This window comes from Tenrec ecaudatus, chromosome 16 (genome assembly GCF_050624435.1).
Source record: "Tenrec ecaudatus isolate mTenEca1 chromosome 16, mTenEca1.hap1, whole genome shotgun sequence".
Classification (NCBI taxonomy): domain Eukaryota; kingdom Metazoa; phylum Chordata; class Mammalia; order Afrosoricida; family Tenrecidae; genus Tenrec; species Tenrec ecaudatus.
This window is the reverse complement of record NC_134545.1, coordinates 18,634,002-18,658,357: the sequence shown is the minus strand read 5'-3', so window position 1 is coordinate 18,658,357 and position 24,356 is coordinate 18,634,002. Positions and strand designations below refer to the sequence as shown.

Here is a 24,356-nt window from a genome sequence, read left to right as displayed (position 1 = left end):
TACTGATGAGGTGTAGTTCTACTCTGCCTTTTAGGGTCCCTGGACCCAAATCAACTTGATGGCTGTGAGTTATGACTGTTCTATAATTTTATTGTGCATATGAATCACCTGTAGAACTAGTTAGTCTGACCCAAGGAGTTGGAGATAGGCTTGACATTCTGCATTCTAAACAAACTTCTGTAGTTAAGCATTGGACTACTTACTACAGGAAAGGTTGTTGATTCAGCTCCATAAAGACCCTTAGAAAGACCGGCCTCATGATCTGCTTCAATAACAGCGAAAAAATAAGGCTAATGTGGCTAGTCCATAAACCATAATTAGTATAGTAAACTACTCTAATGTAGAAAAAACAGGTAATGGTAATCTTTTATATAGGACAACAGAAAAGTGGGTGAAGGGAGATGTCGGACAGTGCAAGATATGACAAAATAATAGTTTATAAATTATCAAGGGTTCATGAGGGAGTAGTGAGTGGGGAGGGAGGGGAAAATGAGGAGCTGATGTCAGGGGCTTGAGTGGAGAGCAAATGTTTTGAGAATGATGAGGGCAATGAATGTACGAATGTGCTTTACACAATTGATGTGTGTATGGATTGTGATAAGAGTTGTATGAGCCCCTAATAAAATGATTTTTAAAATCTTTCACATAGACTATGAATTTATTAAGAAGTTCAGAAAATGCTACAAATCTAGCATGTCATTTAAATTAAAAACAGACCATTCTTCTGAGTATTGTTTTATTTGTTTGTTTTTTAGTCATTTTATTGGGGGCTCATACAACTCTTATCACAATCCATACATATACATACATCAATTGTATGAAGCACATCTGTACATTCTTTGCCCTAATCATTTTCTTTTTTCTCCTTTTCTTTTTTTTACATTTTATTAGGGCCTCATACAACTTCAGCGGATCTTTATAACCCAGCGGGGGCCCAGCAGCAGCAGCAGGTCCCGGTCAGCTCCTAACCCCGCCCCTTCTTGGCACGGCCCACCCCCTCCCGTTGCTCGGCCACGCCCCCTGACGCTCCCTTCCCTTGGAGCCCGTTACGCACGGACCCCGCCCCTCCCGACGTCGGGCTGCGTTCCACTCGGGTGACGCTACTTCCGGTTGCAGTAACTTCCAGGAAGAGACGGCTCCCCGCGGAGGGCCCTGAACTAAGGTAGGAGCGGGTTTGCGTGTCCAACTCCACGGTGCACGTGGCGTGGCTGCCGGGCCTGCGCCCTAGCTGCGTCCGGGGTCCCCGCGCACGTTAAAGCGCCCGCACCCCGTCCTCCCCGGTTCTTGGTTCTCGTGGGCCCTGAGATTTTTCCGGGTAAAGCCAGTCCCGGTCCTTCGCCGACCGCTCGGACTTCGGCCCTAAGGGACTCCCTACTCCGTTGTCCTGCCCCTCACCCCTCACGGACCCTTCCTCTCACCGTGGAAAAGCCCATCTCGGGGTGGGTCCTGTCATTTGGCCTGATGTTTACATGTGGGTCAAGCCCATGAGAAGATCGAGGCCCAGCTGACCCTTACTGAAAGGGGAGGCCAGCCGTGCGGTCCTCAGCCCATCGCCCATCACGTTGTCTTCTGTGTGGATTCTGAATGGTCTCTGTCCATAGGAACTGACCTTGTGCTCCACCTTAAACACCCCATATCAAATAGAACTTTAAGGTGGACTTGTGTCCAGTCTTACGCGCAGAAACATCAGCTGGTTCAAGGAGGCCAGTTAGCACAAGTCAAAATAGCTTCTGGGTATTCAAATCGGAAATCTAGTTGATAAGGCTTAGAAGAAAGGAAACTTACAAATTCATGATTGGTGGCAGATCGATACATAGCCCTTACAGCAGGACTACAGCAGCAGGAACTGGACCATGATTGGGGCAGTACATTGTCAAATAGAAGATCTTTCAAGTTTGGTCCAGGGCCTTCTGACCAAGGAATTTAGGGCACACTGATAGGGCACTACTGACTCAGAACTGTGACCCCTGCCCTGGGCTGGCTGGAGTGAGGCAGAGGGAATGCCCTTTCCCAGGCCCTCTGCTGGGCAGCAAGGTTGTCTGCAAACTTGGTTCATGATCAGAATTCAAGAAGGCTTCATTTATGTGGGACCCCGCAAATGGACGAAGGCTGTCACAGGTCTGCCTAAACTCATTCACGTCCATCAGTTGATGCCAATTCATATACGCCTTCCATGGCCCTGGGAAACCGGGATGCTCAGAATTTAAGCTGTAACACAGCTCCCCAGATTTGTCTCCCAGTCTCCGCTGATACTGGACCTAGGATGTGCAGAACTCACTTGGAGCTATTTCGTCCATAAAACTTCAGAGAATTATTTTAATGTGGGCTGAGTTTCCTGTCACATTGTGCACACCCCTCCTCGCCGGTCAGACCACCCCTCTTGGCTATTCCACTGTTACAGGCCCAGATTAAATGTCCTCTCAAAACTTGCTATGTTTCATAACTTTTCCTTTTTAATCCTCTTATTAATTACTGATTCCAGGAATTCTTTTATTTATCTTCAGGTCGTTTTGTGTACTAATTTGAGAAAGATGACCCTTTCTTTAAGGGTAAAATTTACAGTCTTGGAAATCCACAGGGACAGCGCCACTCTGCTGTATAAAGTCTCTATGTGTCCTAATCGACTCAGTGGTTGTGAATTTTCATTTTGTGCATTAATATAACTTAACGACACGTCCTCATGGTCAGCACTTATGTTGTTTAAAGGAATTTTGTTCTTCGTGGTGACACAGAATTTAAATTGGTCGTTAATCAGTAATCACTGTGGATGCACAAACTTTTCCTGGAACCAAATGCTCTGTCTGTAAACTCTTTGTCTTTTGATTTATTTATGTCATTTATTAACTGTTGTTCACGTTTGTTTGCTTTCGCTGTGTAAAAACTGAGGTCTACCAATAGTCCTTTTTTTGTTTGTGGATATCCTTTTATCTAATTGTGTGTGGGTACTATGTAATTGAAGTAATATCGGGAATAGAACTGTTTGGTATAGTAAGGTATTGTCTTATGTAAACTGAGCTCAAATTTTTTTCTGTCTCACTACATGGTCATACTTGACTGTCCAAGTGGTGTATCCAAGTGGCTCTGATAACAGGCTTGTTTATTCACTGCTTTGTTCTCAGTTGCACTCCAGTGGATTCTATTTGTATTGCCATGTGCCCTCAGACTCCTCCTTAGGGATTCTAGGCTATCCTGTGTGTGAGCAGATTGCCACGTCTCGGGACACAACTGCTCACCTTTCTTGTAGCAGCCAGTGTTTAACTCCTACAGGTATGGATGTCTAATCTCAGGTCAGGGACCAGAGAAGAGTGTCTCCTCTCACCAGTTCTCCCTTCCCCACCCACAATTCACCTCTGCATTTAATGTCAGAATGGCCTGTCCTTTCTGCCAAGTTCATGACCACAGGATCCCCACTTCCTGGCCCTTTAGAAATTGAGTGGTGATACTGGGAGGGAGGAGGGAAGGTGGGGTAGAAAGGGGGAACCGATTGCAAGGATCTACATATAACCACCTCCCTGGGGGATGGGCAACAGAAAAGTGGGTGAAGGGAGACGTCGGGCAGTGTAAGATATGATAAAATAATAATTTATAAATTATCAAGGGTTCATGAGGGAGGGGGGAGCGGGGAGGGATGGGGGTAGGAATGAGGAGCTGAAAGTGAGTATTTTGAGGATAAGGGCAACAAATGTATAAGTGTGCTTTACACAATTGATGTATGTGTGGATTGTGATAGTTGTATGAGCCCCAATAAAATGATAAAAATTAAAACTCTTGCCTGTAATACACATGCACAGAATTGTACATATTGTGATCAGTTATTTATATATTAAAAGTATTTCTTCAGCTTGCTAAAAAAAAAAATTAGTTTTCCCTAAGCACATGACAAGCAAAGGAGACCTGGTGATGTAGTGCTTACTACCCCCAAAGTCAGCAGTTCCAAACCACCAACTGCTTTTATGGAGAAAGAGTGAGCTTTCTATTTGCTAAAGAATTATTGGCATGGAAACTCACGAGGACAATAGACCTGTACCACAGGGTTACTCTGAATGGCAATGAGTTTGTTTGTTTATTGTTTTGGGAAGCACATGACAGGACATGTACTCCACCCCACTTCCTATTAAAGGCCTAGCCCAGATCTGTTGGAGCTCAATCTCATTCTCCCTGTCTCCCCACTCCTGAGAGCTGTGCCTGTAGACCTTGACTGTGTGCTCTCTAAATTGTCTTCTCTTTTTTTTAATTTATTAATAATTTTATTGTATATATATATATATATATTTTCTTAAATCATTTTATTGGGAGCCCTGGTAGCATAGTGCATACCTGCTGGGCTGTTAACCCCAAGGTCAGCAGTTTGAAGTCACCATCTGCTCTTCAGGAGAAAGGAGGCTTTCTACTCCTGTAAAGTAATTATATTATGTTCTTTTAAAGAAAGAATAAAAATACCTATAAAAACGAAATCATTTTACTGGGGGCTTGTGCAACTCTTATCACAATCCATGCATCAGTTGAATCAGGCATGTTTGTACCTATGTTGCCCTCATTCTCTTCTAGACAGTTACTTTCTATTGAGCCCTCGGTACCAGCTCTTTTTTTCTGCACCCCTCCACCCACTCTCATACCGCCCCCCATCATGTCTTTATTCTGAAGTCGAATGTCTAAGTGTATCTTTATAACCATAGAAACCCCCACCTGTCCATGGTTTCACCAGCTGCTCTATCTGAGTGCTGTGTGGTCCCTCCTGCAGCAGGTGTTCAGTTACCTGTAAATATTTTTGTGCTGTAGAAACACAGGCTCCAACTCTCTGATCACGTGGCTTGTCTTTCTGGCCTGTGCTGCTTTTAGCATGTGTATACTGTAGTATGAATCATCAGGTGTAGACCAGGGAGCTCACCCTGAGTCCCAAAGGGAGTCCTCTTACCAAGTTGTAGAGGTGATCCTCCAGGAGTCAGGACAAAGGCTAGAACTCTATTGTTATTTCCCTTTGAATCCACTCTGACTCATGGTGACCCCTAGTGGTGCAGAGGAGAACTGTTCCTTAGGGACTTCCAGGTGGTGCCTTTTCAGGGAGCCTTGAGGTGGATGTACATTGGCCTCCTCTGGGCTTGGCCATCAAGCACTTCACTGTGCCACTGAGGGGCCACAGCCAGGCCTTTAGATGAGATGCGGTTCCTCAGCCCAGAAATACACCTGGAGCACGTGCCTTGTGATTTCTTCTTGATCTTACGCTTCCTCTATAAACGCTCGATGCTGACCCTGTCTTTGGTTTAGTGAATCGTTTTCTTTCTTCCCTCTTCTTTCAAAGCTTCTTGAATCATCCCGTATTTTACCCCCGAATCCTTCAACATTTCAACCGAAACTCTTGATTTTTTTCTTCCTTTTTTGCAGCTTGTGATTGAATGTGGGCACTCTTCCTGTTTGGTTTACTTATTCCAGGTTCTTGTAATGTCTCTTCTGACACACCCACTGCGTTCCTTTTCTTTTGCCTGTCTTCTGAATGACATTTCTCTCTTTACTTCTTTGGTCCTTGGTGTTCAGTGTATAAAGGCTGTTCTTGAGATGGTCTCTAAATGTACATGGATGTACTCAAGGGTTATACATTGGTTCTCTTACACTCGGTCTGGGTACCAGTCCATAGCAGCCGTATCTTACAGCTACCCTGTCTCCAACAGAAGGCAAGGCTGCCTGATTTTGCACCTTCCTCTCCATTGCTGTTGAGTTTTAGCCTACTGCTGCAGCCTCTGTGTCTGTCCATCTCTTCAGTGTTCTGTCTTCTCTCACACCACACACTCTCTCCTTCTTCTCTATAGGTTTCATCACAATGGCCACACAGAACTCAATGATAATATTCATGATAAGGTGCTTCTTAGTGAAGTTATCAGATTTTAATGCAGGGGAGAAATGCTCAGAATAAAGTTCTTTAATCAGTGCATGCTACAGAGTTCATGGGAGTGCCGGGGTTGGGGATGGGCTGCTAATAAATGCCAACGGATGTGTCCCTCTGCTCTAAACCTCAGTCCAAAGACATTCACTTCCAGCTCCCATGGGTGAGAAAACCCAGGTATCCAAATTAAGAGCCTAGATGCACCCCCCTTCCACATACTAGCCCCCTGCCCAGATGGACTCAGTGTAACTTTCTGTGTGTCTTGGGGAGCCCAGCTCTGTGTGTCATGTTCCTGCTTCTGGTTCTGCTGCACCTCCTCCATTCCTCTCATGTCCGAACTCTCTGCATCGGGAGGTTCACGTTTCTAGACTGGGCAGCCCTAGATGCTCCTCATGTTCTTGGATGCGTCAACTCCTCAGACTTTGCCCTTGTTGCCAGAAGAAAGGGGCCGGTGGAACTACTTGAACGATAGAAGCCTGTGTTCTGGGATGCTCCAGCAGCATCCGCCTTCAATGCAGATGGAACATGACCTTGAGCCTGGGAGGAAGCTCTCTGACCAGGTCAAAAGTGCAAGGCCAAGAGCCTGGCATTTCCTTCTTACTCAACTGAGTTTTCTTCCCTTTCAGGTCCCAGCTGTGGTGAATGGAGACCTGGTCTAGTTTAGGCAACTGGAGACCAAGGGCGACGTTCTTGCTCACACCTCGCCTCCTGAGTCAGGGTTTCCCTTCTGACTGACTGTGGACCACACATCATTCATCTGTGTCCAAACTACCTAGTGCCTCTGCATCTACTCCCAGCCCTCTTTGTGACATGTGTTCTTGAACTCAGAGAGCCCATTCAACCAAACGTCCAGAAGGTGAAGCTGCCATGGTGAGTCTTACAGAGAATGGGTATATGGTAACTAAGGGTAGAGGCTGGTTGGATTTAGTGGGGTGCTGTTTACTGCTGGCCCTGAGGTTCCTAGGTAAGGTTAAAAGGTGGCAGTGGAAGCCAAGTGTCTGAGCCTTAGAGGTCATCCTGGGTCCCAACTCTTACTGGACCTTTCCTGTGGGCATAAGTGGGTTTACAGGCCTCACCTGACAGTTACCTTCTTTATGCGACTCTTAGGTGTCCCTAGAGCCGGCATGATATGGAGTCGCCATCCCCCTCCTGAGTCTTGGTTCTCTGTGTACAATGACAGAAGTGTGTGAGCAGTCTAAACACGGATTTCCATTTTTCAGGAACCTGAGCCCAAGGATCTCCAGAGTCATCCTTGTCCCATTTCTGGAAATAATTCCTTGCTCCTCCACACCCTGACATGGGAGCCATTTCTGTAACACAGTTTTAAAACAACTACCCCACTTCCCCCACTGCGTGATGTGGAAAATGGAAGAGAAGTGGTGTTGGTAGCAGAAGGTGCTGCCTGTCAATGGGGTCTTGAATTGACTTGGTCCTCCTACGAACTCTTCAATGAATGTGGCACCTGGGACAGTGCGTCCAGCGGGGTCATGTGTGGGCTCTCCAGATCAGTCTGATTTGGAGGGATGCTATTTCCTGGAAGTTTGCAGTGTGTGAGAAGCCTGTTTGTCCATTATAAGTACTAGGCCAGCCGCACATCTCTGCTAGAGCTGGTATTGAGTTATCGTGCTTTCTACTGCTCTCCACAGTGTGGAGTGGGAATCTAATAGCAGTGGTCTTTACTGCCAGATGGACTCATCCTTCGAGGTGATGCATTTAATTTCTGGGGCTGACACTTCATGGTCGCAGATCATTTCTGGAGCAGCTAGTGTTTCTACTAAGCCATTTTCATTTTAATCTCTTATCAGTTTCTCTGATACAGAACATCTGTTTGAATGGATGTAAGAGTGAAAGTGCAAAAAAGGATTCCATCACAATCCTTCCCAACACCTTTTATCCTCATTAAAATGTATTTGACCAAGCTGGGTTGTGACTGTCTTTAAGACATACCAAGCGCACTCCCGCCTGTCCTGGCTCCTGGGTGTGTTCTCCTCCAGGCACAGTCTCTTCTGCTGCTCCTTGGTTAACTGCACCATGTCCTTCAGCTTCCTGTTGTCACAGAATTCAATTAATTAGACTACTGAGGCGCCAGGATGAACGCGTGGCCCACACCGAGGGTGCTACGGGCAGATACCACAGAATGATTTCAGTGTAAAAATCAAGGTGCAGACTATGTGCCCCCAACAGTTTTCAGGACAGATGTTTATGGAGTAGGATCATTTAGAGCAGTGGTTCTCAATCTTCCTCATACCGTGAACCTGTAATACAGTTCCTCATGTTGCGGTGACCCCCCCAGTCATAAAATGATTTTGGTTGCTACTTCATCACTGTCATTTTGCTACTGTTGTGAATCGGGTGACCCCGGTGAAAAACGCATTCAACCCCCCCCCCCCAAAGGGGTCGTGACCCACAGGTTGAGAACCGCCGTGGTAGTCTTTAAATGGAAAGAATACCTTTGTTGTTAGATGCCATCGCATTCATTCTAACTTGTAGTGGCCCCTGTTCCCATGGTGGTGTAGTGGGTGTGCTGTGGGCTGCTAACCCTGAGGTCAGCAGTTAGATCCCACCACCCGTTCCATAGTCCAAAGATGAGGCTATCCACTCTCATAAAGTGTTACAGTCTTCGAAACCTCCCGGACAGTTTCACTGCATTTAAGAGAGTCTGTCTAAATAAAAACGGATGGCTGTTTTAAAATTTTTTAATTTCTTAAAATGTACAACGGAAACAAACCCTGCCCTGTGACCTCAGTCCTCTGAGTTCAATACGGTCGGCGTTTTTCATCGGGACTGGAAGGGTGCCTGCCTAGCTCTTCACCTACTCAACCTCAAAGTCTCCGTGTGCATTTGATGATATAACCCGTGCCTGTTTTGCTTGACTTTTTTGCTAGTGTTTCTTCAGGCTCCTTTTATTGTTGCAGAGTCTGAATTTCCATGTGTACTTGTTGCTAGTGAGCTTATCATTTGGAGACTGACCGTGTGGCTTCATTTCCCCAGCCATGAAGGGCAATGGCTCTCTTTGCCTCCTCTGCCTGCGTGTTTCCTGTTGTTGTAGACATTGAGCATCTCAACTGTTGGCAAACCCATCACAGATCACTCCCAGGCTGATGGAATTTCCTTATCAAGCCAGGGGTCCCTGACCAGTGTTCCCTCAATGATCATTTTATTTCTCCATTAGCTTATAAGATATAAATCCCCATGTGTTACTGCGTGTCAGCACCTGTGCTCATAGACTATGTTATCCTGGAATCCTGTCTTTTGGTTCTCATTAGTTCCCTACTCATAGCTGCCCCGTGTATGCAGGGACAGAGGAAAGACATGACCCCTCAGAACAGATGGGTCTTGTTTTGTTTTTGTCTGTTCGTTGCTATTTTTGATTTGCCTGCATGTCAGTATGACCTAAGTCAATTTAATAAATGATAAGTCAGATGGAAGGGCTTGAAAGGAAACAGTCTTTCCTGAGAAATGTGACTCTGAGATCCAGGTTGTCTGAATTGAATAGACTGTTTTCTTTACTTCCTGTCCCCAGTATATAGTAGCTCTCTGGGTCATCTCTGCCCCTGGTGATTGACAGCCAGAATAACAAACTATAGACCTGTCAATAGAAACGTAGTTGCCAGGCATTTAGCATGAGCCACATGGACCTGCATGCTGACTCAGCAACTTACCTCTTGAGCAACACTGAGCATCTGCTTTAGAGAGGCAAGAACAGTCAGTGAGATACACTGGCAAACTCTGAGGAAATTCCTTCAAATATCACAGTTGCTCAGTAGGGGCAACCTTTTAGCATGAATATATTGTAGGAACCGAACCCTATTGGTTCAGCAGTTTAATTGATTGCTTTTAGACCATTACCTCCAAGGTCAGACATACCCACCATACCTAGCGACAAAGATGCTGCTCTTCCCTCCCAAAAAGATCTGCCCTTTTGGAAGCTGTTTCATGCCGTGTTCTAGAGTCACAATGCCTTACACTTGATAGCACCGCATTTGGTTTTTGGTGATCATAAAGGAATGATTACAAAATCAGGGTTGTGAAGACTTTAAAATATGTCACCTGATTCACTGCTGTGGATGAGATTTTTGAAAGAAATATTTGATCGACGTTTCTGTGACTTTTCCTACTATATGATTCCGATGACACTGGCCGGCCCACGTCTCTCTATTTTACAGCGGCTTGGCTACGCAGTGAAATTTTAGTATCAAAGTTAATGCAACCTAAGCAGCCTTTTATCTCCTTGTTTGTGTACATGTTCGGTGCTGTGAAGTTGGTTCCAACTCACAGATCCTTATGTACAGCAAAACAAAACACTGCCTGGAGCTGGGCCAGCCTCACCAGTGTTTCAGTCCATGGGTACAGCCACTGTGTCAACCCAGTTTGTCAAGCGCTTTCTCTTTTGCTGCCCTTCCACTTCACCAAGTTTGATGACGATCCCAGGGACTCTTCTGTCCTGACACATTGTGGGAGCAAAAGGGTGAAAAGGCCAGGCCCACAGACCAGAGGATCCCAGTGGTCACCAGGTTCAGGTAGTCAAGCCGATGTGCCTTCTGAGACTTGTACATGCGAGACTGCTTGGAGAGGAATGGCTCCAGGGCTGTTGTGTAAGTCTCTTTCCTTGGAATCTTGCACAGGTTAACAGGTGAGTCTGCGTTTCATCGAACTTATAGACAATTGGAATTGAACTACATTTTCACAATCGTCACACATAAGGGCATATTTTACATAGTGTGTTCTTTGTCAACATATGACATTAGCGTGTGTTTTTTGCATGTCAAGGTGTCTGGAGGGGAATGGTCTGTCATAATGGCATTGCGGTAGCTCTGAGTGACTCAGACTGTGACATCTGTATGCTCTTGTTAAAGTATCCTTGACCTGTGCCCTGTGTACCTTATCGATTCCGGGACCTGTCTCTGAAGGTACCGAATGCAGAATGGTAGAGTTACTGACAAGTAGATGTCTCACATAGAAACGCTATAGAAAATTCCACAGTTCAAGATAAGCAGCTCTTTCAGCAGGTCAAATGTCATCTCTTTATCATTTGGATCTCCAGAGAGAACACCGTAAGTTCAAGACTTGGGGTTGACATTTTCTTAGTTCAAGCCACTGGGCCTCCTCAGCCTAATGAGGGGCAAGAGGAGAAACTGCAAATTCTTTCACTGATTTCTAATTGTTACTTTGCTTTCATCGTGAGCTTCATGCTTTCATAAATAGTCTGTTTGGTCATGTGCAAGGAAGTGAATTTCACCCCCTCCCTCCATTGAAAGGTGATGAGTGTGAAAATAGGGCTTTTATTCTAGAGCACGTTTGCCTGTGTTCTCATGTTACTTGTTCTGACTAATCTGGATCATGAAAGATGGAGAGGAATAATATTGAGGTGGTCACAGAAATCTGTGCAGAGAAGTTCATTGTGCGTGCAGAGATGTTCAGTCAGTGGGATAGCATGTAACGAGAGAGGAAGTGAGTCTAGACAGTGATGGAATGAAGGCGATAGCTTACCCCTGGTGGTCTTCCTTAGCAGAACACAGAACCCTGTGTCTGATGTCCATGGAGTCTTGGTTTCCAGGACTGTCATCCTCGCCCTCCTTTCACCTTTTGGAGTTCACGGTACCTGGCTGAACTAGCATGTGTGGGCTGTTTTAGGACGCCGTGACTGTTGAAGACGTGGCTGTGAACTTTTCCCCGGAAGAGTGGGCCTTGCTGGATCGTTCTCAGAGGGAACTCTACAGACATGTGATGATGGAGACTTTCAGGAACCTGGCCTCAGTGGGTATGGATGCTTTTTTGTTTTGAAATAAGTCATCCCCATTGATAGTGTTCCAGTACATGATCCGAATAATGGGAATACCTCGTTAAATATGACAAATGTAGCCATTTCCTGTCTGCCGCTCGCATGGCCTGGCTTCTCCATACGTGCAAAGCTCTCACTATATAAAGCTAACTCCTTACTGCATTGTGACTCAGAGCTTGAAGTTTAAGCAATAAATATTAACACTGATTTCATGGGTGCACAGAAGAGACTTGCGTTTGGGGCCTTGTGAAGACTGTGTTTGTTACCCGTTTGCCATGATCATTTTGCTGGTACTGAATTTACCCATGTCTGAATTTCAGCCCTTGAAGGACAAAGTATTGTCTTGGCGTCAAGGAAGTGGTGTTACCTTCTTAGCTTTTTCTTTTGCCGTGCCTTTCTTCATGAGCAGCACGTCAGCTACACCTCTTAGACACCATCCTGCGCCAGAGTGTTGGGGCTGTGGGAACCTGGGTTTGTCTAGAGAAACAACCGTTGACAGTCATATATGTAGAAGAAAGAGCTTTATATCAAGAAGTAATATTTGATCAAAAGGCCATCCCAGCCTCGTGTAACTGATGTCCATGGGCCCCTTGCTAGCGGGAGCCCTCCGTATACCCACGTGGTGCAGGCTGATGGTGCAGAATGGTGAAGCGAGTTGCAGGGAGGCTGAGTCGGTGGCAAATGCCAGGTTGACAGCGGAGATCTGGGTCGAGCAGCCCACACAGGGGCTACCCATGAATGGAAGCCCAGAGCCCCAGCCAGCAGGAAGAGAGAAGAAAAGTTGTCCCTTTTCGTCTCTCTTACATATAGAAAGTCATACCTCAAGGAGGCACCAACCAGCTGCCACCTGGTTGAAAGGTTTGGTTCCATCCCTGCCTCAACACAGGTACAGTCAAGTTGACATGAGATCAAAGGCCACAAGGGCTCTAAAAGAAGGGATCTTTTGAAAGACCACATTTGTGTGAAGGGGTGAGCTCTCAGCACACAATGGGGGTGAGTTACTTGTGTGGTAAGGCATAGGTGCTTCACAGATAGCCATCTGGTCCAGCTTTTTAAAAAAAAATCATTTTATTGGGGGCTCATATAACTCTTTATCACAATCCATACATACATCAGTTGTGTAAAGCACATCTGTACATTCGTTGCCCTCATCATTCTCAAAGCATTTGTTTTCCACCCAAGCCCCTGGCATCAGCTCCTCGTTTTCCCCTCTTGCTCCCCCCGCCCCCTCTGTGAACCTTGATAATTTATAAATTATTATTTTGTCATGTCTTACACTGTCCGACATCTCTCTTCACCCACTTTTCTGTTATCCATCCCCAGGGAGGAGGTTATATGTAGATCCTTGTAATCGGTTCCTTTGCCACCCCACCCTCCCTCCACTGTCCCGGTATTGCCACTCTCACCACTATTCCTCAGAGGATCATCCCTCGTGGATTCCCTGTGTTTCCAGATGGTCCTGCTGTTCTAACTGTTACCACTCCTAATTTTGCCACCAAACCAGGCAGGTCCGGATCGCCTGTCCCCGTTTCTGCCCAAGAAAAAGACCAAGTGGATTTAGGAAACGGAGTTTAGTCAGAAAGGAGGGACTGGAGGAAACAGTGGGGTTTCCTCCCTAGAAACCCCTTCAAATTCAATTAAGAGCAAATTGCATATCCTCAACTGTGTGACAGAAACAAATTCCCACAATGACAACCACAGAAGATTGTGGTTGTTGCTGTTCGATGCCATAAAGCCCTCTCCTACCTATAGTGATCCTGCGCACAATAGAACTAAACCCTGCCGGTCCTGCGCCCTGCGCAGAATTGGTCCCAGGCCTGAGCCCATTGTAGCAACCACCGTGTCAGTCCATCTCGTGGAGGACCACCCACTCCTTCAGCGTCTCTCTCTTCCCACAGCACAGTGTTCTTCTCTAGGAAGTACACTTCTCCGGATGCCATCTTTAAAGGCTCACCATCCTTGCTTGTAAGGAGGACTTTGTCCGTATTTCTTCTCCAACAGATAAGTTTGTCCTCTTAGCAGTCAGTCCATGGTGCTCTCCAGAACCATGATTCCAGTGCACTGACTCTTCACTCTCCTTTAGACAATATCCAACCTTCCCTTGCATTTCAGGCAATTGAAAAAGCCGTGGATTCTGTCCGGGGCTCAGTATAGCATTCTCCGTATCCCATGCTTAGTCCTCAATGTAGCATCCTTGCTTTTCTGTACTCTGAAGAGGTCTGAGCAGCAGACTCACGTACTGCAACTCGTCTGCTGATCTTTGGATGGCTGCTTCCATGAGCATCGATGGCGGATCCAAGCCAGACAAAGTCCATGACGACGTCACCGTCATCTCCATTGATCAGGATGTTACCTATTGGCTTATTTGTGAGGACGTTGGTCTTTACATTGAGGGGTAATCCATACTAAAAGCTGCGATCCTTGATCGTCAGCAAGTCCGTCAGATCCTTGTTACTTTAAGCAAGCGAGGTTGTGTCACTGGCTTTTGCTAGGTGTCTGGTAAGCCTCCTTCCATCCTAATGCCACAGTCTTCTTCAGAGTACCTAGCTTCTCCGATGATTTGCTCACATACAGATTGGTCAAGTATGGTGCGAGGATACAGGTGACACAGGCCTTTGCTGATTTTGAGCCGTTCAGTATGTCATTGTTGTGTTGTCACAGCTGCCTCTGGATCCTGTGTAAGTCAGAGCACTAGGAGCTGCTCTGGACTTGGCATTCTTCTCATGGTTATTATCCACAGTTCATTATGTTCTACACAGCCAGATGTCTTCGTGTAGTTAAGAAAACACGAGCAAACATCTTTCCGGTCTTCTCTGCTTTGAGCAAGATCCATCTGACACCAGCAATGATGTCCCTTATCCGTAGTCCTCTTTTGAATCTGTCCTGACCCTCACACAGCTCCCTCTCAGTGTACTGGTTGGTGCAAGCATTGTTGGATGATCGTCAGCAACATTTCACTCGAATGTGGGTCACTTTTCTCTGGAATGGGTACAAATAGGGATCTCTTTGTGTCTGTTGGCCAAGAGCTGTCTTCCCAGTTTCCTTGCACAGATGGATGAGTGCTTCCAGTGCTTCATGAACTTGCTGAAACATGTCACGTGTTACTCTATGCCTTCATGCGGCTTTGTGTTCCTCTAATACTTTCAGTGCACCACGACCCTCTTCCTTTGTCCCCAGTGATTCTTACTCACATGCTCAGTGCTGACATGGTGCAGTGTTGACTAGTTCCTTTGCGTACTGCGACTGTGTCCTTTTCATCTTTAGATGCTTCCTGTATCAGTCAAGATTTTGCCCATGGAGTGTTTGAGTATTACAACTTCGGGTGTGAAGCACCCTTGAGTTCTTTCAGTTTAGATAACATACTTCTGTCCTTCAGTTTTCATTTTCTAATTCTATGTCTTTACATATTTCATTATAATGTTTAACTTTGTCCTCTCAAACTACCTTTGAAATGTCCATTCAGCTCCTTGAAATTTCCAAGGTTCCACTTTGTTCTATTAATCTTGATGCTCACCTTCTCGACACGATCCCTAAAGACAAAGCGAGTGCATAAACAAATGTGGCGAAGAAAGTTGATTATGCCCAGCTATCAAAAGATAGAGCGTCTGAGGAATTAAAACCTTGAAGATATTCAAGCGACCATCTAGCTGAGAAACAACAAAGCCCACATGGAAGAAGCACCCCAGCCTGTGTGATCATGTGGTGTCGAAGGGATCAGGTTTTAGGCATCAAAAAACAAAAAAATCAGATCATTGTGAATGAAGGGGAGTGCGGATTGGGGACCCAAAGCCCATCTGTAGGCAATTGGACATCCCCTTACAGAAGGATTGCAGGGAAGAGATGAGCCTTTCAGGGTGCAGTGTAGCAACAATGAAGCATACAACTTTCCTCCTGTTCTTAAATGCTTCCCCCCCCCCACTATCATGATCACAATTCTGCCTTACCAATCCGGCTAGACCGTAGGATGTACACTCGTCAGATAGGAACTGGAAGCACAAAGAATCCAGTACAGATGGACACCTCAGGACCAGTGGTGAGAGTGGCATTACTGAGAGGGTGGAAAGAAAGTGGCGCAGATAGGGGGAACTCATTACTAGGATCTACATATAATCCCCTCCATGGGGCTGGACAACAGAAAAGTCAGTGAAGGGAGACCTTGGACAGTGTAAGACATGACAAAATAATAATCATATATAAATTGTCAATGGTTTATCAGGGAGATGGTGGTGGGAAGGAAGGGGAAAAAGTGATGAGCTGATATCAAGGGCTCAAGTAGAAAGCAAATGTTTTGAGAATATTGATGTCAAGAAATGTACAAATGTGCTTGACACATGGACGTATGTATGGATTGTGATTACGAGCCACCAATAAAATGATTTTAAAAAAAGATTTCCAAGCTTCCATTCACAACCTTGCTTGCTTAAAGTGTGAAGGATGTGAAGGACTTTCTGAAGAAGATCAAGGATTGCAGCTTTTACTCTGGGTTACCCTTCAATGTCAACACCAGATTCTCACACATAATCCAGTAAGTAGGTAGCATCATCATCATCGATGGAGACTTCATTGTGACATCATCTTTTCTTGCGTTTGCGTTAGCTACTCTGTGATTAAAAGCATGCTTCAGGAATTCTCCTGCCATCCAGTTTGATCCTCTCTTGCTCTCCCACGTCATTTCATGTGTTTCCTGGGTTTGAAGAGGACTTTATAGATTGGTCTTGGGCATATGGGATAATATCAGACTTATTGACTTGATCTGGCCTGGGCCGGGGCGTTTTCTCAGTTTTCAAGTGTTCTGGTACGCAGTGCGCTTTCTTACACTCGTGTGACTGTCTCTATGAATGTGTTTCTCTGGTCTACCCACACCAACACTGAACCTAAGGCACCAATTTTGCCGCAACTCTTCTCATTCTCAAATCTTAACCGTTAAAGTTTGCTGAACTGCTCTCCTAGACAGTCCAGATGACTTCCCCATCTCTTTAACGGTCCGATATTGGTCTTCAAGCACAAGGGCACACATTTTTGTGGACATTTTCATCCATTTGGGCAGTTGAAATCCAGGCAGAAGTTTGCCATCAATCGACATTTTCCCGTTTTTGAAAGGAAAACACCACATGTGAGTTTTTCCCATACCACATTAAGCAGTTGTTGCAGCTTTTTTTCCTGAGCAGGAAACAAAATTTCAGAGCCACACGCTGTTCTCTTAAATTGACAACCACAAAAAATGAGGTTTGAGCAAAACTGCTTTTGTGAAAAAATTCAGTAACTAGAGAGAACTTTCCCAAGCAGTGCCATTGGGTGCACGAACTCTGAGTGAAAAGGCATACTTGGAAAGCTCCACCTTTACATTTTGTGGGTGTACCTCCCCATAGGTATAACTGACTTGTTCCGCGGTGAACCCCTGACTTGGTTATAACTGCTGACACAGAGCTTCTCCATCACATCATGTTTTCCCAGATACATAGAGTCAAAAATTTTTTTAAGTGTATTTCATCTAGGCAAATGCATGTGTAGTTTCCTTTGTGCTGTTGAAGAAATGTATCTGCTATGAGCACGTCACTGATGTTGCAAAATTCTGTCCTGTGATCTCCACCTTTTTCTGTCCCCAAGTCCAGCTTTTCCAACTTCTGTCCCTTCTGCTTTCTCTTTTTTTTTTTAAGTCATTTTACTGGGGGCTCATGCAACTCTTATCACAATCTATACACACATCAATTGTGTAAAGCACATGTGTACATTCGTTGCCCTCATCATTCTCAAAACATTTGCTCTCCACCTAAGCCCCTGGCATCAGGGCCTCCTTTTTGTCCCCTCCCTCCCTGCTTCCCTCTCCCTCATGAATCCTTGATAATTTATAAATGATCATTTTGTCATATCTTACGTCTCCCTTCACCCACTTTTCTGTTGTCCGTCCCCCAGGAAGGAGGTTATATAGAGAGCCCTGTAATTGGTTCCCACTTTCCATCCCACCCGCCCCCCAGTCCCTTATGCTTTCTTTCAAACTCTTTTATTTAAGTCCACAATAATTATCAATTCATCTTGATTCCATGTTTTATCGATTTCTGACTGAAGATGTCTCTAGGTCTCTTCAACTCCTGCTTCACTTGTTGTAGTGGTTATTAAATAAATTTGAATAATAGGTGTGATTATTGGATTGCTTTGCAGGTGGATTGATACAGTGCTATCAGGACAAGCATTGTCTTTCATGATACATGTTGAAATGTCCCTTTTGACAATGAATACCATGTCTTTCGTCTACATGGTTTTGTTATTCCCGGCTTAGTAAATTACATTCTTTTCTGATTTTTATAAGCCAAACACCAGTACATTGTGCTCACTCATGCCTATTATATTAATGTTTATACGTTCCATTTTATTTCAATAAATTATTGGGGATTCCTAAGGCTCTTATCACAATCCATATGTCCATCTATTGTGTCAAGCACATTTATACATATGTTGCCATCGTCATTTTCAAAACATCTTCTTTCTATTTGAGCCCTAGATAACAGCTCCTCATTTTTTGTCCGCCCCCCCTTCATGAACCCTTGATAATTTATATAAAAAAAAATTTCCCTCCATGTCTTAAACCAACCGCTATCTCTCTTTAGCCACTGTTCTGTTGTCTGTCCCCCTAAGAAGGAGTTATTGTAGATCTTTGTGATTGATTACTGCTTTCTACCCCACCTTTCCCTTACCTTCCGGGTATCTCTGTTTTCATTATTGAACCTGAGGGGTTTATGTGTCCTGGATTCCCTGTATTGGGAGCTCTTATCTGTACCAAGGAACGTGCTCTGGTCTAGCCGGGTTTGTAAGGTAGAATTGGGATCATGATAGTGGGGTGGGTGGGGGTGAGCATTAAAGAACTAGAGGAAAGTTGTAGGTTTCATCGGTGCTATCCTGCACCCTGACTAGCTGGTGCCCATTTTATTTTTGATGCTTCCCAGTTTTTCTAGATTCGCACTTATCATATGTATATTTTTATCTTTACAAATTAATTTGGAATATATAATTGTGTTTTTTTAAAAACATTTTATTAGGGGCTCATACAACTCTTATCACAATCCACACATATACATACATCAATTGTATAAAACACATACATACATTCTTTTCCCTGATCATTTTCAAAGCATTTGCTCTCCACTTAAGCTCTTTGCATCAGGTCCTCTTTTTTTTTCCCCTCCCTCCCGCTCAACCCCGCCCCCCCGCACTTAACACATTCTAAGTTCTTATTATTTGCAGAGTTTTACAGCTCTTTCCTCTTCCATTGAGTCATGCCCCGTTAGCAAATGAAGATCCCAAAATGCCAGTCCTTTAGGCTCTCCTCCATTCACATCACAAGGGCAGACTCTGCTTTGAGCAAGCAGCTCCTCCGCAGGCGCTGTCTCCCACGGTGATCTGCTTCTGTTCATCAGGCTCCAGTACCTGAGGGTGTTTCACAGGTGTGCAAAGGGTTTCAGCAGCTACTTCCTTCTAAGTAAGGAGGCAATTTCTTTGTCACTGTTCTTAGTCTGGAAGGTCCTATGAAACCTGTTCACTTAAGGTGGCCCTGCTGGCATTGCAGTAGCCTCATGCATTCTTGCTAATCCACATTGGTCCATGCATCAGTGTGTAGCCTCAACAGATCACCTCCTCTGAGGTCGCTAAATGGGACTTACTTACTGCCTACCACTTTCTCTTAAAGCCTCCCTTAAAGGCTGTCTGCGGTCCAGCATCCCTACAGATTGAGCCTAAGACGGATGTTCTCTGTTGGGTGGGTGGAGGGAGGAGAGTCACCCTTTGGATTTTTAACAAAGTAAATCTTCAATTATTTCATATTTCCAATGTTTGGGTTAATAGCAGGTTAACTCTTTAACCCCCTCTTTCACTAACACACCTGTGCTCTAGAGAATGGCCATGCGCTTCTATAATTCCCTGTGGATTGTGTCCAGGACCTTTCTCTGTAGCCCTTCTCATGAGCCTCTCTTTGTGTGTCAGCACTCTCAATCTTCATGGGAGTACTTCCTAATCAATTTCACTTTGATCACTGCCAAAGTATTTAAACCACAAAGTGGGTTTTGTATGTTTTTCCCCCTCACAGCTCTTCTTTCCCCTCTGAATAATGCCTCTCCTTTTTGTTTTTATTTTGTCAACCACAACTTGTGTCATTGGGTCAGTTTCCCAAAACCTTGATGATGGAGAAAAGCTGTCCCCTGCAAATACAGTAGTACAATTCTTGGAAAATGGCGTCTGGTCCTCCTTGGTAGGAGAAGCGTGTGAAATTCATGTCACTAAAGACCCGGGTAGCAAGCAGAACACTTGTGAGAGGTGAGTATCATTCACTCTAGATAGCAGTGCTTCAAAGGGAATCTGAAGGCAGAGTGATGACATGGAAATATTTCTGTCCTGTTGGTCTTTAACTAGTGGGAAAATGGAATGCAAAGATAATAACGTTATCCAGGAGGTTTGGAAAACCTTTTGGTTATATAAGTACACGTATGTGCATGTGTATCTCTGTACACACATAGATAGCTAGATAGCTAGATAGACAGACAGACAGTAGCCATCAGAGTGCAGACTGTGAAACCCTCTGCTGTTGAGTGCTATGAATCACGGCAGTGCCACTCAGTGTGTGGAAGCCATTACCCATTCACATTTGGGTGAGCATCAGCCCTTTCTGCCGTCCAGCTTCATTTGCATAGTGGTTTCAGGTTCAACTGCTAACCTCAAGGTCCGCCTATTGAATCTACCATCTACCCCTCAGGAAATAATGGGACTTTCTACTCTCGTAAACAGTTACAGTTTTGAAAACACACTTTGACAGTTCTACCCTATCCCACAGGGTCTCTATGAGTGGACATGGACTCACATCACTTCCTGTGTTTGTATAAGTGTGAATATATATAAAAATGTGTGTTTATATATGGTACCTCTATTACTGTGTTTCAAAAATGTCACAGTATAATTCTTATCTAAGTAGGAAACAGATATTAAATAGTTAAAACATTGTTCACTGATGTACAATTAGAAACCCCACCTGATAGCAATAGAGTAAAATAAACAGGAAGTTCTCTGTGGGATGATGTAACCTTTGAGCACTGAAACAATTCAAAGTGGAAATACATGTGCATTGAAGTGGTCATGGTGACATTGTAATCCACACGTATCTCGCTGCTGTTTCAACAGAAGGTACAGTGAGCAGAATGTCTGTGCAATTAAAAAGGAGAATCCGTGTGGACAGACCGTCAGCTGGATTCCAGACCTTCACCTGCTCAAAGGAACTTTTAGTGAACCGTGTCCTTCAGTGTCCCTGCACTGTGGGACATTCTCCATGACACCAGCATCACCACTTAGGCATCCTAGTGTTCACTCTGAATGTGACACCTGTCGGGACGGAAAACCTGGAGAAGGCTGCAGGTGTCCTCCTCCCGCCTGCGGTCCTGTGAGGGCTCTTCCTGCAGTGACATCTCCGGAATGTAAGGACCGTGGTAACTGCACCTTTGACAAGTCCTCAGAGCTCCCTGTACCTTTCAGACGTCACAGAGGAAAGAGACCTTTTGATTGTAAGGAATGTGGCAAAGTTTTTCGCCTTGTTTCCCGCTTGCGTAGGCACATGAGAAATCACAGTGGAGAGAAGCCTTATGAATGTCAGGTATGTGGGAAAACATTTAGTTTTTCTTCGTACCTCAATAGCCATAAAAAAATTCACAGTGGAGTGAGGCCTTATGAATGTAAGCTTTGTGGGAAAAGATTCATTTCGTCCTCCCACCTCCGTAGACATAGACGAGTGCACAGTGGAGTGAGGCCTTATCAGTGTAAGGTTTGTGGGAAAACTTTTAGTTGGTCCTCATGCCTCAAAACCCATGAAAGAATCCACAGTGGAGAGAGTCCTTATGAATGTAAGGTATGTGGGAAAAGATTTATTTGGTTCTCATCCCTCAAAAAACACAAAAGTATTCACAGTGGAGAGCTTTTTGAATGTAAGGTGTGTGGGAAAGAATTTATTCAGTCCTCCCACCTCCTTAGACACATAAGGGTTCACACTGGAGAGAAGCCTTATGAATGTAAGGTGTGTAGGAAAAGATTCATTTGGTTCTCCTCCCTCAAGAAACACAAGAGACTTCACAGTGGAGAGAAGCTATTTGAATGTAAGGTATGTGGGAAAGCATTTATTCAATCTTCCCACCTCCTTCGACATACAAGTGTTCACAATGAAGAGAAGCCTTATGAATGTAACGTATGTGGGAAAGCATTTAATCATTCATCCTACCTCATTACACATATAAGGGTTCACACTGGGGAGAAGCCTTATGAATGTAAGGTGTGTGGGAAAGCCTTTATTCGATCCTCCCACCTCCTTAGACATGTAAGGGTTCACACTGGAGAGAAGCCTTATGAGTGTAAAGTGTGTGGGAAAACATTTAATCAATCCTCCCATCTTCTTATACACACAAGGGTTCACACTGGAGAGAAACCCTATGAATGTAAGGTGTGTGGGAAAGCATTTGTTCGATCCTCTGGCCTCTTTACACATGCAAGGGTTCACACTGGAGAGAAACCCTATAAATGTAAGGTATGTGGGAAAGCATTTAATCAATCCTCCCACCTCAGTAAACATGTAAGGATACATAATGGATAGAAGGCTTTTGAATGTAAGAAATATTTCAAAACCTTTAGTCATGCCTCAACCCTATTCAAAATAGAACTCCATAAAGAGGCCTTATGAATGTAGGGAGTGTGGCCAAGATTTTAATTACTCCTCATCCTCAACATAAGATAATTCACTATGGCAAGAAGCCTGTTGAATGTAAGGAATGTGGCAGAGCCTTTGCTTCTTCCTCATACAGGGTTTCTCACAGTGGAGAGAGGCCTTATGAATATGTGGGCCTTAAGATATGTGGGCAACCATTTACTCGGTTCCTGGGGAGAACCAGCCTCCTTACAACCAAATGGGTCTGAGGGACAGTTGTGTAATTGAGGGGTAAATTAAAGAGACATCAGACAAGATACAGCCTGGAAGGTCTCTTCCTGAGCCAGGTCCCAGCAGAAAGAGTATAATGGAATCTATCGACCTTATATAATCTCAGGCACACAGGTCACAGTAAGCACCTATGTTAACCGAAAGGGGTTGTAAAATAGGTATAGCATAACAGAAGAGGGAAGAGTCAGGGGTGCACACCCAGTATGAAGGGGAGGCATGAGAGGCATACATGTGACAGCAAGCCACATAAGTAACAAGATGGGTGGGCTCTAGAGTTAAGATGGCAGCCTAACCTTGGTAGGCCCTGAGTTGGCTTGACCTTAGGTGTCTGAGCTCTCCTTCGTGGGAACAATTCACTATCCTTCTTCCTGGAGGTAGTGGGCCCTACTTAGGGTGGGACAGACAATGGGGTCTGATTGCCTTAGAGGGCTGTCACCTTCAGGCAGATCACCTTCAAGCAGTTGACAATGTGCTTGCAAACAGCACCTTAGCCTTGGCATTATTATGGGGGACATTATGGAGAATAACTTACTTTGGAGAAGGTGAGTAGGACACATCTCCAACCCACAAACACGAAGGTTTCCTCTACGGGGGCATTAGCCTCCCCGGTTCCTTAACATATGAATGTTGCGAGTATGTCCACATACACTCTCTTCCCGGTTCTGTTTCCCACAAGTCACCACAGCTGACTGTACATATAGGAAGAAGTCACAGTGGAGAGGCATTATGAATGTAGGAAATGTTGCAAAACCTTTTGTCTTTATTCGTATCTCACTGCACATATGAAAATTCATGCTATACAGAGGCTTTACGAATATAAGGAAAGTGACAAAGCCTTTCATTCATCCTCTAACTTCACTCAACATTCAAGAATTCCCAGTGAAGAAGGGAGGTGATAGAGTAGAAAGAAAGTGACACAGTCTTTCAGGATCTCAGTAAGAAAACAGAAATAGGTGTGATTGGAGTTGCTTTGTCCCTTGGGGAGGAGTGAGACACAGGGTCACTGCACAGCTGATTCATTAGCCTTCAATGCTCCAGTCCTACGAACAGCCCTGGCGATGGTTGCGCTCTGAGTGCATGATGTAATTGACCTTCATGCAGTCTTGGCTGCATCCGGCTGCTCTGAAGACTGCTGAGCAAGTATGGTTTCATATTACAATTGGTGTTCATTCCCACGCAATAAAATGCACTGAATTTGTATTTGGATGTTGGTGTTTTATTTGTTTTACTTTGTTTTCTTGAGTTAAAAACCTTGTTCCTGCTTTTTATCTTATTTTTGTCCACCTCCTGTACATCCATTGATGAATATTACATGAAATTATTATTGATGTGGTTTGAGCACTCTGTAGACCATCTATTTAAATCTATAACTATATCTTACAGCCAACTCCAAATAAAGACCTCTTGCTTTCAGGCTTCCAAACTGCATAAACTAACATAGGTGTAAACATGAGTTCCCTCAGGACCCACTACCATTTTCAGATGGGAAACACCAGTACACTTGTCACTATTCAACCCAGTGCCCAAAAATGGTGATTTCACCTTTTCTAGCATTTACTCTGTAACTATTGGTTGGGATTCCAGTGTAGAGAATAGCTTTCCTTTGTAATCACTTTCTTCACTTACTTTTCAAAAGGTTCTCATTGTGCCCAGCTATGTAAGCATCTGTGGCACTGGTGGCGCAGTGGTAAAGCGCTTAGCCAGTGACTGGAAGAGAGTGGCCGGGGCCCCCACGCCTG

At 44.7% G+C, this 24,356-nt stretch overlaps 1 protein-coding gene across 1 annotated transcript; it reads left to right on the top strand.

The window, feature by feature from the left end:
• Positions 1–1,076: 1,076 nt before the first annotated feature.
• LOC142428516 (uncharacterized) lies at positions 1,077–23,823 on the top strand. Its single transcript, XM_075533358.1, has 5 exons — positions 1,077–1,162; positions 6,505–6,748; positions 11,513–11,639; positions 19,814–19,964; positions 20,823–23,823. Exons 2-5 carry the CDS (start codon positions 6,746–6,748, stop codon positions 22,273–22,275), a joined length of 1,734 nt encoding a protein of 577 aa, XP_075389473.1. The 5' UTR covers positions 1,077–1,162; positions 6,505–6,745; the 3' UTR covers positions 22,276–23,823.
• Positions 23,824–24,356: the final 533 nt, after the last annotated feature.

Excerpts from the sequence above, each read along its gene's own strand:
- LOC142428516 (XM_075533358.1), top strand. Across the intron at positions 11,640-19,813 it reads CAGGAACCTGGCCTCAGTGG|TTTCCCAAAACCTTGATGAT; the intron begins GTATGGATGCTT and ends TCATTGGGTCAG. Across the intron at positions 19,965-20,822 it reads AAGCAGAACACTTGTGAGAG|AAGGTACAGTGAGCAGAATG; the intron begins GTGAGTATCATT and ends CTGTTTCAACAG.